General features: G+C 40.0%; 1 protein-coding gene across 2 annotated transcripts in view; it reads right to left on the bottom strand.

The window, feature by feature from the left end:
* The window catches only part of SYNE2 (spectrin repeat containing nuclear envelope protein 2), a 376350-nt gene that overhangs the window by 134482 nt on the left and 229275 nt on the right, over positions 1–12593 (bottom strand). For both annotated transcript variants that reach the window (XM_025391361.1, XM_025391362.1), the window contains exons 57-60: positions 11951–12088; positions 5277–5462; positions 2116–2238; positions 765–947 (exon numbers count right to left, since the gene is read on the bottom strand). In XM_025391361.1, coding sequence (XP_025247146.1) covers positions 765–947; positions 2116–2238; positions 5277–5462; positions 11951–12088 — 630 coding nt within the window. The remainder of the gene's footprint in view (positions 1–764; positions 948–2115; positions 2239–5276; positions 5463–11950; positions 12089–12593) is intronic.

Below are 12593 nucleotides of genomic sequence, written 5' to 3'. Positions count from 1 at the left end.
GAGAGGGCTGGAAGTCAGTGCAGACTTTCTACAACTTTCTCTTCTTGTGGGAATTCCTTGATCTAGGAATACAAACTAAAGATTATTCCTAACTAATGATGATTCCTGATGGAGACTAGTGATTTAACAAAACCCAACCACCACCACCACAATACAAAACCCCTCTGGGAAGAAGATGAAAAATATCAGCCCTCAATATGCAGAAATGACACCAGGAGTTTAGAAACTCAAATTCTTGCTCCATGTGTACATACATTAACCTCTACACAAGTGAACTCTGTGGTCTTTCAGCAGGTCACTTAGCCCTGGTGCCGATTTCCTTATCTGTAAAAAGAAAGATGATAAAGTACCTACTCTGCCTACATCACATGCTTGGTAACGAGAAAGTCAATAGGAGAGTGACTGAGATGAATAAAGAGATTACTATGGTGATGATTACTTTACAGATCTGTTGGCCTCAGGGGCTGCAAATGCCTTGTTCAGGTATGACTCTCTTCCCACAGAATTTTGCCCATGTAGGTTTTAACAACTGTGGAATGAAATTAAATAGACCGTAACTATGTTTTAATGTCTTCAACCAGAACAAGGATAAGAAGTCAGAAAAATAACCTTAGCTCCATTTGAGCATGAAGATATGCTTTTATATTAAATGCTACCTCTTATAATAACAGGATAATAATGAATTTCAATTAGAGGTGAAAACCAAACCAGCTTTTGGTGAACATTGTCATCCAGTAAGTTGGCTGTCATCAGAAACTGCTTACCTTTAATAACTCATTTTGTTCTTGAGTCACATTTTCCAATAGTTTTATATCTTGTAAAAGCTGATTTGTCCGCTGAAACACAGGGAGAGGTTTCATTCCTGTCTGCGGCAACCTCAGTTCCACTTGGTAAGACACTATCTCAGCAATGGTTTTCTTCATGGGACGTATATTTTCAAGTATGACCTTAATTATATAAGAGGAGCATGTTACAGAAATGAAAAGACAATGGTCACTGCTAAATTTAATTATTTGCAATTAAAATACGGTATAGTTTTTATAGTTTCCATTTTTAAAACTATTTCATAGCTCAGATGGAAAAGAACTATTATATCACTTGTGATCTGGGAGTTGAAAGTCTCAGGAAAGAATAACTGGGGCAAGAGTAACCTACCAATACTCAATTACGCATTTGGACACCTTTTTCTTCCTTTTCTCCCTCCACTTTCTGTGTAGAACTGGTGTTCTGCTGTGTGTATTGTCACTAGGCAGTGAGCAATGTAAGGGCAGGTACTGCCTCTCACTTTTGTAGCAACTACACCTAGCACAGGGCTTCCCGTATAGTGGGCCCTCAAAAATGCTTATTGACTTGAACAGAACTGTCCTGCATGAATCCCAGGAGTATAATTATATTTTGCTTTAATAACATCTGATCCACAGGAATCTGGATTTATATAACCAATACATTAGAAGAGATTACTCACTGTACTAAGTCATATTTCATATAATATCATTTCATTTAATCCTTACAACCCCTTGAGAGGTAAGTATCCTAACCTCCATTTCACAGGTGAGGAAATTGGGTTCACAGAAGTTAGAAGATCCAGGTAAGCTTAGTGTGTTAAGAGGCAGAGCTGGGAACAGAATCCAGGCCTCCCTGGTCCTCAACCACATGCTCTCAATGACTAGGCTGAGCAGGGGATCAACATTTGCCTGCTGTTTAGTCATGTCCCAGCTCCTCTGTCAGGGGCTCTATTTACATTACAATTGGCCAATGTAATCACCTCAGTACCAGTGCACAGATATGAAAGACAATCCAAAAACCATTAATTACTCAAAGTCACGCAGTGAGCAGTCTAGCTGGGGCTGGAACCCAGTTCAGCCTGAATTAGGTGCTCAAGCCTTTGAGTTTGATTTAAACGAAAAAATAACCTGTAGGAAAATTATCTTTACATAGGTGGTACTACAACTATGATTTAAATATACAGTTATAGTTATTCCCATCAATTTCCCAACCTTATTTTGCTATTACTCTGGTAAGACTAAATGCTTTTTAAAATCACATTATATTCTATTTTGAAAAAGACATAATAAGTATCATAAGAAAATACTTTAAATAATAATCTATGCTTACCTCCCCATGTTTAAGATGTTCTTCAGGTGAAAAATCAAATATTTCTTTTGATAACAAGATAGTTTTGATTTTTGAAACTTTTTTTTCCATTGATTTTACTTCAGATTCAATAGCAACCACATCCTAGAATTTCAGAAGAACACACTGATGCAATATATATTGTATATTAATCATCTATAAAACACAGTTTATTGGCATTAATTCTATTCTCTTATTTAGCCAAATAATGTCTGCCATCTATACCTCTTAAAAACTAACCACGCACTACAGATAAATAATGTTCACCATTTTCTTTCCTTTTTTTCTTTTTTCTTTTTTTTTGAGACAGAGTTTCACTCTTGTCACCCAGGCTGGAGTGCAATGTCGCGATCTCTGCTCACTGCAACCTCCGCCTCCCAGGTTCAAGCCATTCTCCTGCCTCAGCCTCCTGAATAGCTATGGGTTACAGGCGCGTGCCACCATGCCCAGTTAATTTTTATATTTTTAGTAGAGACAGTGTTTCACCATGTTGGTGAGTTGGAGGCCAGGCTGGTCTCCAACTCCCGACCACAGGTGATCCACCTGCCTCAGCCTCCCAAAGTGCTGGGATTACAGATGTGAGCACTGCGCCCGGCCAGTGTTCACCACTTCCAATATAAATGTTAATCTATTAATAGCACACCACAATACAAAGCATTGCTTATATACCTTCTGGACTAAAGCTCATAATATGGCCAATTTTAAATTACTCATACTATGAGATCGAAGATCATACACATTGAAATCAATTTTTTTTTTAACTCTTCAGATTTATCTTTGGAATATATTTAAAGACTTGAAAACAGGTAGGTGTGACATTCTAAAAACTCCCACCACCTTAAGTAAAATGATAAAGTCACCCTTGGAAAATGAACACACAGGAGCTAGAAAAGGGTCAGGACTTTTTCACTAACCCCCTAATAAACTGTTGCCAAGTGGAGTGTCACTGAGTTATTTTATAACCTACTCAGATTAAGTTAAACAATGGATCATTTGTCCAGTGGTTATTCTCTCATCAGTATCAACATCCAGAACCTGGCCAAGAACCTTCAAGTGAAATGCTGCAAAAATAAGTAAAGTATGCTGCAAAACCTACACACTGAAGTCCACACAACCATAAGAGAGCCTAAGGCCTTTAGAGTTCAATGCAGATCTACTGTGCCAATAAGGAATGGTTAATAATGAAGGAGATTTTAAAATGACATAAAAAAAGACAGGGTATCAAATTATAGCAGTCTGGAGCTATTCAATATAGGAACCAACAAATATTTTATCTTATTTTATTTTTGAGAGGGAGTTTTGCTCTTTTTGCCCAGGCTAGGGTGCAAGGGCACGATCTCGGCTCTCTGCAACCTCCGCCTCCTGAGTTCAAGTTATTCTCCTGTCTCAGCCTCCCGAGTAGCTGGGATTACAGGCGCCTGCCACCACACTCGGCTAATTTTGTTTTTTTGTTTGTTTATTTTTTGAGACGGAGTCTTGCTCTGTCGCCCAGGCTGGAGTGCAGTGGAGCAATCTCAGCTCACTGCAAGCTCCACCTCCCGGGTTCACGCCATCCTCTTGACTCAGTCTCCCGAGTAGCTGGGACTACAGGCACCCGCCACCACGCCCAGCTAATTTTTTGTATTTTTAGTAGAGACGGGATTTCACTGTGTTAGCTAGGATGGTCTTGATCTCCTGACCTCGTGATCTGCCCTCCTCGGCCTCCCAAAGTGCTGGGATTACAGGCGTGAGCCACTGCGCCTGGCCTAATTTTGTACTTTTAGTAGTGACGGGGTTTCGTCATGTTGGCCAGGCAGGTCTCGAACTCCTGACCTCAGGTGATCTGTCCACCTCGGCCTGCCAAAGTGCTGGGATTACAGGCGTGAGCCACTGCGCCTGGCCAGGGACCAACAAAACTTCATAAGAAAATGAAGCAGTATGTACAATAGCTGTTTATAGTGATATCTCCAAATTATGAGAAAAAGTTAAATTACATGGACATTGTTCTGTGTACCTACTATTTAAGAAGGTATATAGAATTATACAATGTATTTTAGGGTAATTTTCATCAAAAATTATAGAAGCATTTAAAAATTTTGAAATGAGCTTCAGTAACCAAAAATAATTACTTTAACAGTTATTATTCCCCGAAGACACATGAGTGTGGCCTAGGGAATGTAACTGAGTAACAAAGGTAAATCATGAAGAACTGTAATTGCCTCTACCATGTGACTCTCTCTTTAAATAAATGCTTCAGATGTTTCAAGCAAAAATAAAAATCCAGAGGCTGGCAAATAACAACCCCTCAATAAATATTTGCTGTTGGTAAATAAAGACTTGGGACTACCTGTTTTACACTTGTTTTTAATTCCTTTTTGTGGAGAATAGGGTCTTACTGTAGTGCCCAGGCAGGTCTCAAACTCTCGTGCTCACGCTATCCTCCCGCCTCTGCCTCCCTAAGTGCTGGGATTACAGGCATGAGCCACCATGCCGGGCACCGCGCCCGGCCAGAACTATCTCTTTTAATTCCCTCTTTCCTATCCAGCACTTAAAAATCAGTAGTATTTCTCTTTGACAAAGAGAAAACACTGAGCTTATTTTATCAGGATTCTTTACTCTTTAAAACAGACCACTTCTGGATTGCAAATGGGGAGATGCTTTTTGTTATACTTACACGTTACACTATAGGTTGCAAAGTAAAGTAAAATGTAATTCCACAAATGAGAACACACATGACATTTTACCAGATCAACGTGTCTTCACATTGATTAGCTGTATAGTGCTTGGTTAGTAGTATAACTCTTACTTATTTATTTGACACAGTCCTGCTCTGTCACCCAGGCTGGAGTGCAGTGGCGCAATCTTGGCTCACTGTAACCTCTGCCTCTCAGGTTCAAGCGATTCTCCTGCCTCAGCCTTCCAAGTAGCTGGGATTACAGGTGTGCACCACGATACCCAGTTAATTTGTGTATTTTTAGTAGAGATGGGGTTTCACTATGTTGGCCAGGCTTGTCTTGAACTCCTGACCTCAAGTGATCCATCCGCCTTGGCCTCCCAAAGTGCTGGGATTATAGGCGTGAGCCACCATTGCACAGCCTCTAATTTAATCCTGAATGAAATATAAATAAAGAATAAGAAATCATATCTTTATGGTGCAAACTTACATCAGCCATTCGCTGAATCTGTGGAAGGCTTTCCATTATTTTTTGTTGTAATGCTGTTACTTGATTACTTAACTCTTGTACAGATTGTGTTAATTCATCTGTTTCAAAAATTATTGACAGGTCTTCTAGATCCATAAAGATTGAATGTAAAAGATTGTGCTTCTGTTCTGAATCTTCCAAAGCCATCTAGATAAACACAGAATGGGAAAAAGAGAGAGAGGCATCAAGATCCTGATATAAGTTGATTAAAATTTAAACCAGAGAAAATTGACAGTTGTCTCAACATTTTAAATTCCTACTCATTTCTAGTTCAATAATGAAAACATAACACCCTCTATTGTCAATGACAGTGAAAGACTTCAGAGTATCTACCTGTATACTGTAATATAATAAGAAACATACATATTTGGTCTTCGTCCACTTCTAAAACCTTTAGAATCCTTTAATAATAGGGGTGAGAGAAGTGTCTTTTATTATACATAATAAGCCCTTTCATACATGTAATAACTTTCAAATTTAAGACATCAAAATAGCTCAGCCACCTAATGAAAATGTTCAGCTTGATAATGTACTTTTCAGGTAATTCCACAAAAAATAACTGATAGGAGAAAGAACATTCACTTATGCAACTAGAATTTTAATCATAAGTCACTAAAACTAAGTGAGCTATTCAGAATTTTATATTAATCTTATTCAAAATCCTTATAGGAGAAAACGTTTAGGAAAACAAAACTTAAAACTAATGCTTTTTTTTGTTTTTTAACCAATTATCATTGACAACAGCATCAAAAATAGTAAAATACTTAGGAATAAATTTAACAATATACATGCAAGAAATGTATACTGGGCCAGGTACGGTGGCTCATGCCTGTAATCCCAACACTTTGGGAGGCCGAGATGGGTGGATCACCTGAGTTCAGGAATTCGAGACTAGCCTGGCCAACATGGCGAAACCCTGTCTCTACTAAAAATACAAAAATTAGGCTGGGCGCGGTGGTTCAAGCCTGTAATCCCAGCACTTTGGGAAGCCGAGACGGGCGGATCACGAGGTCAGGAGATCGAGACCATCCTGGCTAACACGGTGAAACCCCGTCTCTACTAAAAAATACAAAAAACTAGCCGGGTGAGGTGGCGGGCACCTGTAGTCCCAGCTACTCGGGAGGCTGAGGCAGGAGAATGGCGTGAACCTGGGAGGCGGAGCTTGCAGTGAGCTGAGATCCGGCCACAGCACTCCAGCCTGGGTGACAGAGCGAGACTCCGTCTCAAAAAAAAAAAAAAGAAAAAAACCAAAAATTAGCCAGGTGTGGTGGCGGGAGCCTGTAATCCTAGCTACTCAGGAGGCTGAGGCAGGAGAATCACTTGAACCCAGGAGGCGGAGGTTGCAGTGAGCCATTATCGCACCACTGCACTCCAGGCTGGGCGACAGAGAGAGACACCATCTCAAAAAAAAAAAAAAAAAAAAAAGACCTGCATACTGAAAATTACAAAACATTGTTGAGAGAAATTAAACCCCAAAAGAGATAAAGAGATATCATGTTCCTGGACTGAATAGTTACTATGGTTGAGATGTTAATTATCTTCCAAATTGATTTACAAATTTAATGCAATCCCACTCAAAATTCCCACAGACCTTTATTTAGAAATTAACAAGTGTATTCTAAGAGTTATATAGAAATACAAAGGCCTTGATTTAGCCAAAACAAATCTGAAAAAGAAGGACAAAGTTGTAGAATTGATGCTACCTGATTTCAAGACTTACTGTAAAGCTATAGTAATGAAGACTGTCATATTAGTGAAAAGTATAGACATACAAATCAATTGAACAGAAGGGAGCGCCCAGAAATAAACACACATGTGTAAGGTCAATTGATTTCCAATAAAGTGCCAAAGTAATTTAATGGTGATTCTGATCAATAAATGATGCAGAAACAATTGGATATCTCTATGGAAAAAAAGAACTTTGATCCTTCAATCACACCTTATGCAACAATAAACATGAGATAAATCATAGACCTAACAGTAAGAGTTAAAACTATCAAGTTACAGGAAGAAAACACAGGAGGAAATCTTTGCAACCCTGGGTTAGGTAAGGATTTCTTAGAATGCAGTACAAAAGAATAATCCACGAAAGAAAATATTGATACATTGGACCTCATCAAATTAATAACATTTGCTCTTTGAAAGACAGTGTTAAAAGAATGAAAATTCAAGCCACAGACTGGAAGAAAATATTTGCTAATGACATATATGTCAAAAGAATGGTTCAGAATATTTTACAAAAAACTTACAACTCGGCCGGGCGCGGTGGCTCAAGCCTGTAATCCCAGCACTTTGGGAGGCCGAGGCGGGTGGATCACGAGGTCAGGAGATCGAGACTATCCTGGCTAACATGGTGAAACCCCGTCTCTACTAAAAATACAAAAAACTAGCCGGGCGTGGTGGCGGGCGCCTGTAGTCTCAGCTACTTGGGAGGCTGAGGCGGGAGAATGGCGTGAACCCGGGAGGCGGAGCTTGCAGTGAGCCGAGATCACGCCACTGCACTCCAGCCTGGGAGCACAGCGAGACTCCGTCTCAAAAACAAAAACAAAAACAAAAAAAAACCTTACAACTCAACAAGAAGACAAACAATGCAATTTTTTTAATGGGCAAAAAAAAAAAAAATTGAACAGATACTTTACAAAGGAAGTGTACAAATGACCAATAAAGACATAAATAAATGCTCAAAATTGTTAGTCATTACAGAAATGCCATTTAAACCACAATGAATTACCACTGCAAGTCACTAAAATGGCTAAAATTTAAAAGGCAGACAATATTAAGTACTGTTGAAAATATGAAGCAATTAGAACTCATGTTGCTGGTGGGAATGAAAAATGATATAGCCATTTTGGAAAACAATTTCTCAGTTTATTATTTATTTAAACACATCGTAAAAGTCAGAGATTCTACTTTTAGGTATTTATTCTTTGAAATAAAATGAAAACATTTGTCTACACAAAGATTTATATATAAATGTTCACAGCAGTTTTGCTCATAATAGCCTATGGTAGCAGCCTCTAAGGTAGCCCTGAATGACCCCTACCTCCTGGTATTCATACCCTTATATCAGCTTCCTTGAATGCAGGCCAGACTTACTAATTTAATTCTAATAAAATATGGCAGAAGTGATGAGATGTCACTTCCAAGGTTAGATTACAAAGACTGAGGCCCAGCCTGGGCAACAAAGCGAGACCTTATCTACAAAAATTTAAAAATTAGCCGGGCATGGTTGTGTGCGCCTGTAGTCCCAGCCACCTGGGAGGCTAAGGTGGGAGGAACATTTGAACTCAGAAGGTGGAGGTTGCAGTGAGCCGACATTGTGCCACTGCACTCCAGCCTGGGTGACAGAGCAAGACCCTGTCTCTAAAATTTAAAAAAAAAAAAAAAATGTGGCTTCTGTCTTGAGAGCTCTCTCTCACTCTCTTGGAAATTGTTTATGCCGAGGGAAGCCAGCTGCCATGGTGTGAGGCAGACTCCTGGAGGAGCTCACGTGTCTGTGAGTAGAAGCAGATCTTCTGAGGCCTGTCAACAGCCATGGGAATGAGCCTGGAAGCGGATCCCACCTCCTCCCTCATGCAAATTGAGCCTTCAGATGAGTCTGCAGCCTTTGCCAACACCTTGACGGCATTCTCATGAGAGAACCTGAGCCAGAGATACTTAGCTAAGCCATGCCGGTGGACTCCTGACCCACAGAAACTGTGATAGTAACAGTTTGCGGTTTCAAGCTGCTAACTTTTGGAGTAATTTGTTAGACAACAATAGCGAATACATAGCTCAAAACTGGAAACAACCCAAATATCTATTAACTGGTAGATAAACAAACTACTTAATTCCAAATTTATTTCCAAAACTGGAACACTACTTGGCAATCAAAGAATTAACTATGCATTAAGTGTAACAACCTGGATGAATCTCAAAAGCATTATGTGAATTGAAACAAGTGAGACACGAAAGACTACACACTGTTTGATTCCCTCTACATGATATTCTAGAAAAGGCAAAACTATAGTAATAAGAAACTGTGAGTGGTTACCTAGGGTTGAAGATGGGTGAAAAGGAATTGACTGCAAAGAGGCAGGAGGAAACGTCTTGGGAGATGGAGATGTTCCCTATATTGATGGCGGTGGTGGTTATACAACTGCACTTTTATCAAAACTCACCTAACTGCATACTTAAAATAGGTGTATTGATATTTTTACTATATGTAAATTATACCTCAATAAAGTTGATTTAAAAAACAGGCCAGGTGGGGTGGCTCACGCCTGTAATCCCAGCACTTTGGGAGGTCGAGGCGGGCAGATCAGCTGAGGTCAGGAGTTCAAGACCAGCCTGGCCAACATAGTGAAATCCCGTCTCTACTAAAAATACAAAATAAGGTGAGCGTGGTGGCATGCACCTGTAATCTCAGCTACTGGGGAAGCTGAGGCAGAAGAATTACTGGAACCTGGGGGGGCGGAGGTTGTGGAGAGCCGAGATCGCACCATTGCACTCCAGCCTGGGCAAAAAGAGTGAAACTCCATCTCAAAAAAGAGAAAAATACTAATTTTCTATTTTTATAATGACAATTTATGAATTTATGTTTCAGTGATTCTTACAACAGTAGTATTTATGGAATTATCTTTAGGTTACAAAGACTTGTTTTAACAAACACAATCCAGGTAGAAGGGTATAGTACAATTAAAACAAACATTTAAAGCCTAGTTGAGAGTTCTGACACCTCTTTAAAAGTGAATTTAAAAATACCTGAATATGCTAGAAAATGGAAAAGGGCATCCTAAAAGTAGAATTATTGGACAAACGAGGATTTCACACAGTTTTATTTGGGACTTACTTCCCAGGGGGAGATTAGGACACATCAGGGCACACAGAAATAAACTCGCACCTTCCCTTGTCCCTACTTCCTTTACTCAGTTCTAGCTCAGAAAGAAAGTCTAGCAATTTAAAATGTCCTGAAGTTTGAGAGATGCTTTCACATTTTTACATTGGTATCAGTAGAAGGTAGCAAAATCCCAGCTGCTTTTGCCTGAGCTCACTTTTGTACAGTTTTTTTAACTCATAATAAGCATTTGAAGGGAAAAAAAAAAGCATCATTCCTCTCTTTTGTCTTGGTACAGTCCTCAAAAATAGTGACTCAGGGAGGTGACAAAAAGTTTAAAAATGACAAACTTTGGGGATGTGGAAAGTTAATCCAAGTGGGGAAAGGCAAAAAAATCATGAGCAAGGGGAAGAAAAGGAAAAAAAATGGGTAGAAATGCAGCATCTTTACAATTGTTACCATAAAAAAAAAACGCCAACAATTCTCAAACTTCAGGGAGGTCTGAGGTCAGCAGCTCACTTAGGAACACACTGTGCCATTCTAAAGATAGAAAAAGGAGCTGAATCACCTTTGAGGTCTGATTCTGTAAACACTGTTACCAAATAAGCTTTTCTCTAAGGGATTCCTTCTCATGGCAGAATAAAAGAAGGAAAACACACCTGTGCAATGCAACTTCCCTAATACTCAGCATCCAGAAGATGTTTTGCAGCCGAGGCCTCAAGTAGGAAAACACTTTCATTTGTTTTGTCTTTGTAAGCCAGCATAGACACATGGGGCACATGTGGAGTACCAGCAAGGACAGGAAATTTGGAATCATGGTGTGTTAGAAGTGGAAGGAACCATGGATTCGTGTTCTATTGCTGTGTAACTAATTACCACAAACTTAATGGCTTAAAACACAAAAAAGTTATCTTGTAGTGTTCAGGGGTAAGGAGTCCAGGTATAGCTGAGGTGAGTCCTCTGTACAGGGAGCCACAAGGATGCAGTCCAGTGCCATCTGGAGCTCGGGGTTCTCTTTCAAGATCATTCAGGTTGTTGGCAAAATCCAGCTGTAGGACTGGGCTCCCTGTTTCCTAGCTGGCTCTCACTGACTCAGCTTCTAGAAAGAGCCTTTGGGCCCTAGCTCCATGGCCCTCTGACAATATAGCCACTTTCTCAAGGAGAATCTCACTACACTCTGCTACAGGCTGAGTAACCCTTATCTGAAATGCTTGAGACCAGAAGCGTTTCGGATTTTGGACTTCTTCAAATTTTGGAATATAAGTATTATACTTACCGGTGGAGCATTCCAAATCCAAAAATCCCATATTAGAGAGTCTTATAATCACGTTAATCAAGTATTTATGGGAGTGACTACCCCATTACCTTAGTCATATAACGTAACCTAGTCAATGAAGTGACTTTCCCATCGTATTCATATTCCTGCCCACATTCAAGTATTATTCTTTCAACTATTCTTTCAGGTCATATACACCAGAGGATGCGAATATTGGGGGGTATCTTAGAATTCTAACAACCAAAACCATTAGCACTATCCTGTGCACATTCTTATTTCATGGGGAGAAACTGAGGTCCATAGAAGATAAATGAAATTATCAAAAAAGTCATAAAGTAGTTATCAGGACAGTAAGAGCTGAATCCTGCTCTCCAAAATCTGTGTCTAGTGCTTGCCACTCTCTCAAGCTTCCTTCTGCCACTGACACGGTTAGTGGTAAGATTGTATTTCAGGAAAGGAGGAAAAAAGCACCAGGACGATCAGGTAAGCCATGAATCCTTATGTAGATGCTATGAGCAGCAGAAAATCTGGAAGAACACTTACCTGCAGAGTGCTAGCATGGTGACTCAGTGTCCTTGAAGAGTCATAGTCAGCAGGATTGGCCAGCAAATGACTGGTATTTTCTATCCAAGCCTCAGTGCTCTTCAGAAGGTCATTATATTCCTCCATCTTAACTGTGGCCTGAGAAAGAGATGCAGGACCAAACTTGGTCACATGCCTTTTACTGGAGCCGAATGACTCCTCGATGAAGAGTCAGTTGCTGTTAGTCAGGGGTGTGTCAGGCCTTGCAGATGTCTGCTCCTCATGGCTGGGGCCACTTGTTCACCTGCTCTAGGTTATGATACTTCTGACTTTTAAGATTAACTCTGACCATAGGTGGAAAGGATTTAAGCGGTTCTACTCCAACATCATGGGCCTCAGCAAAGTTCTGGGTTAGCCTTGCAACTATTCTGGTTCCCATTTTAGGCTTCATTTTAAAAACTGGGCTGTACTTTGTCCTCCTGTTCAAGACCTTGCCCCTACAGTTCTTCTAAGACTAGGATGCTGCCTCACTCTTGTTAAATCACAAACACAACTCAGCCAACCACAGCTCCTGTTTGGAAGGAGGGTAGAGAGGGTATCCTGTACCTGAATGACAGTCTTTCTCATTATTGTCTCCCTCACTAGACTCCAGAGATCACCTGTC

The sequence above is a fragment of the Theropithecus gelada genome, chromosome 7b (genome assembly GCF_003255815.1).
Source record: "Theropithecus gelada isolate Dixy chromosome 7b, Tgel_1.0, whole genome shotgun sequence".
NCBI classification, from domain to species: domain Eukaryota; kingdom Metazoa; phylum Chordata; class Mammalia; order Primates; family Cercopithecidae; genus Theropithecus; species Theropithecus gelada.
This window is presented reverse-complemented; position numbering and strand designations above follow the sequence as displayed.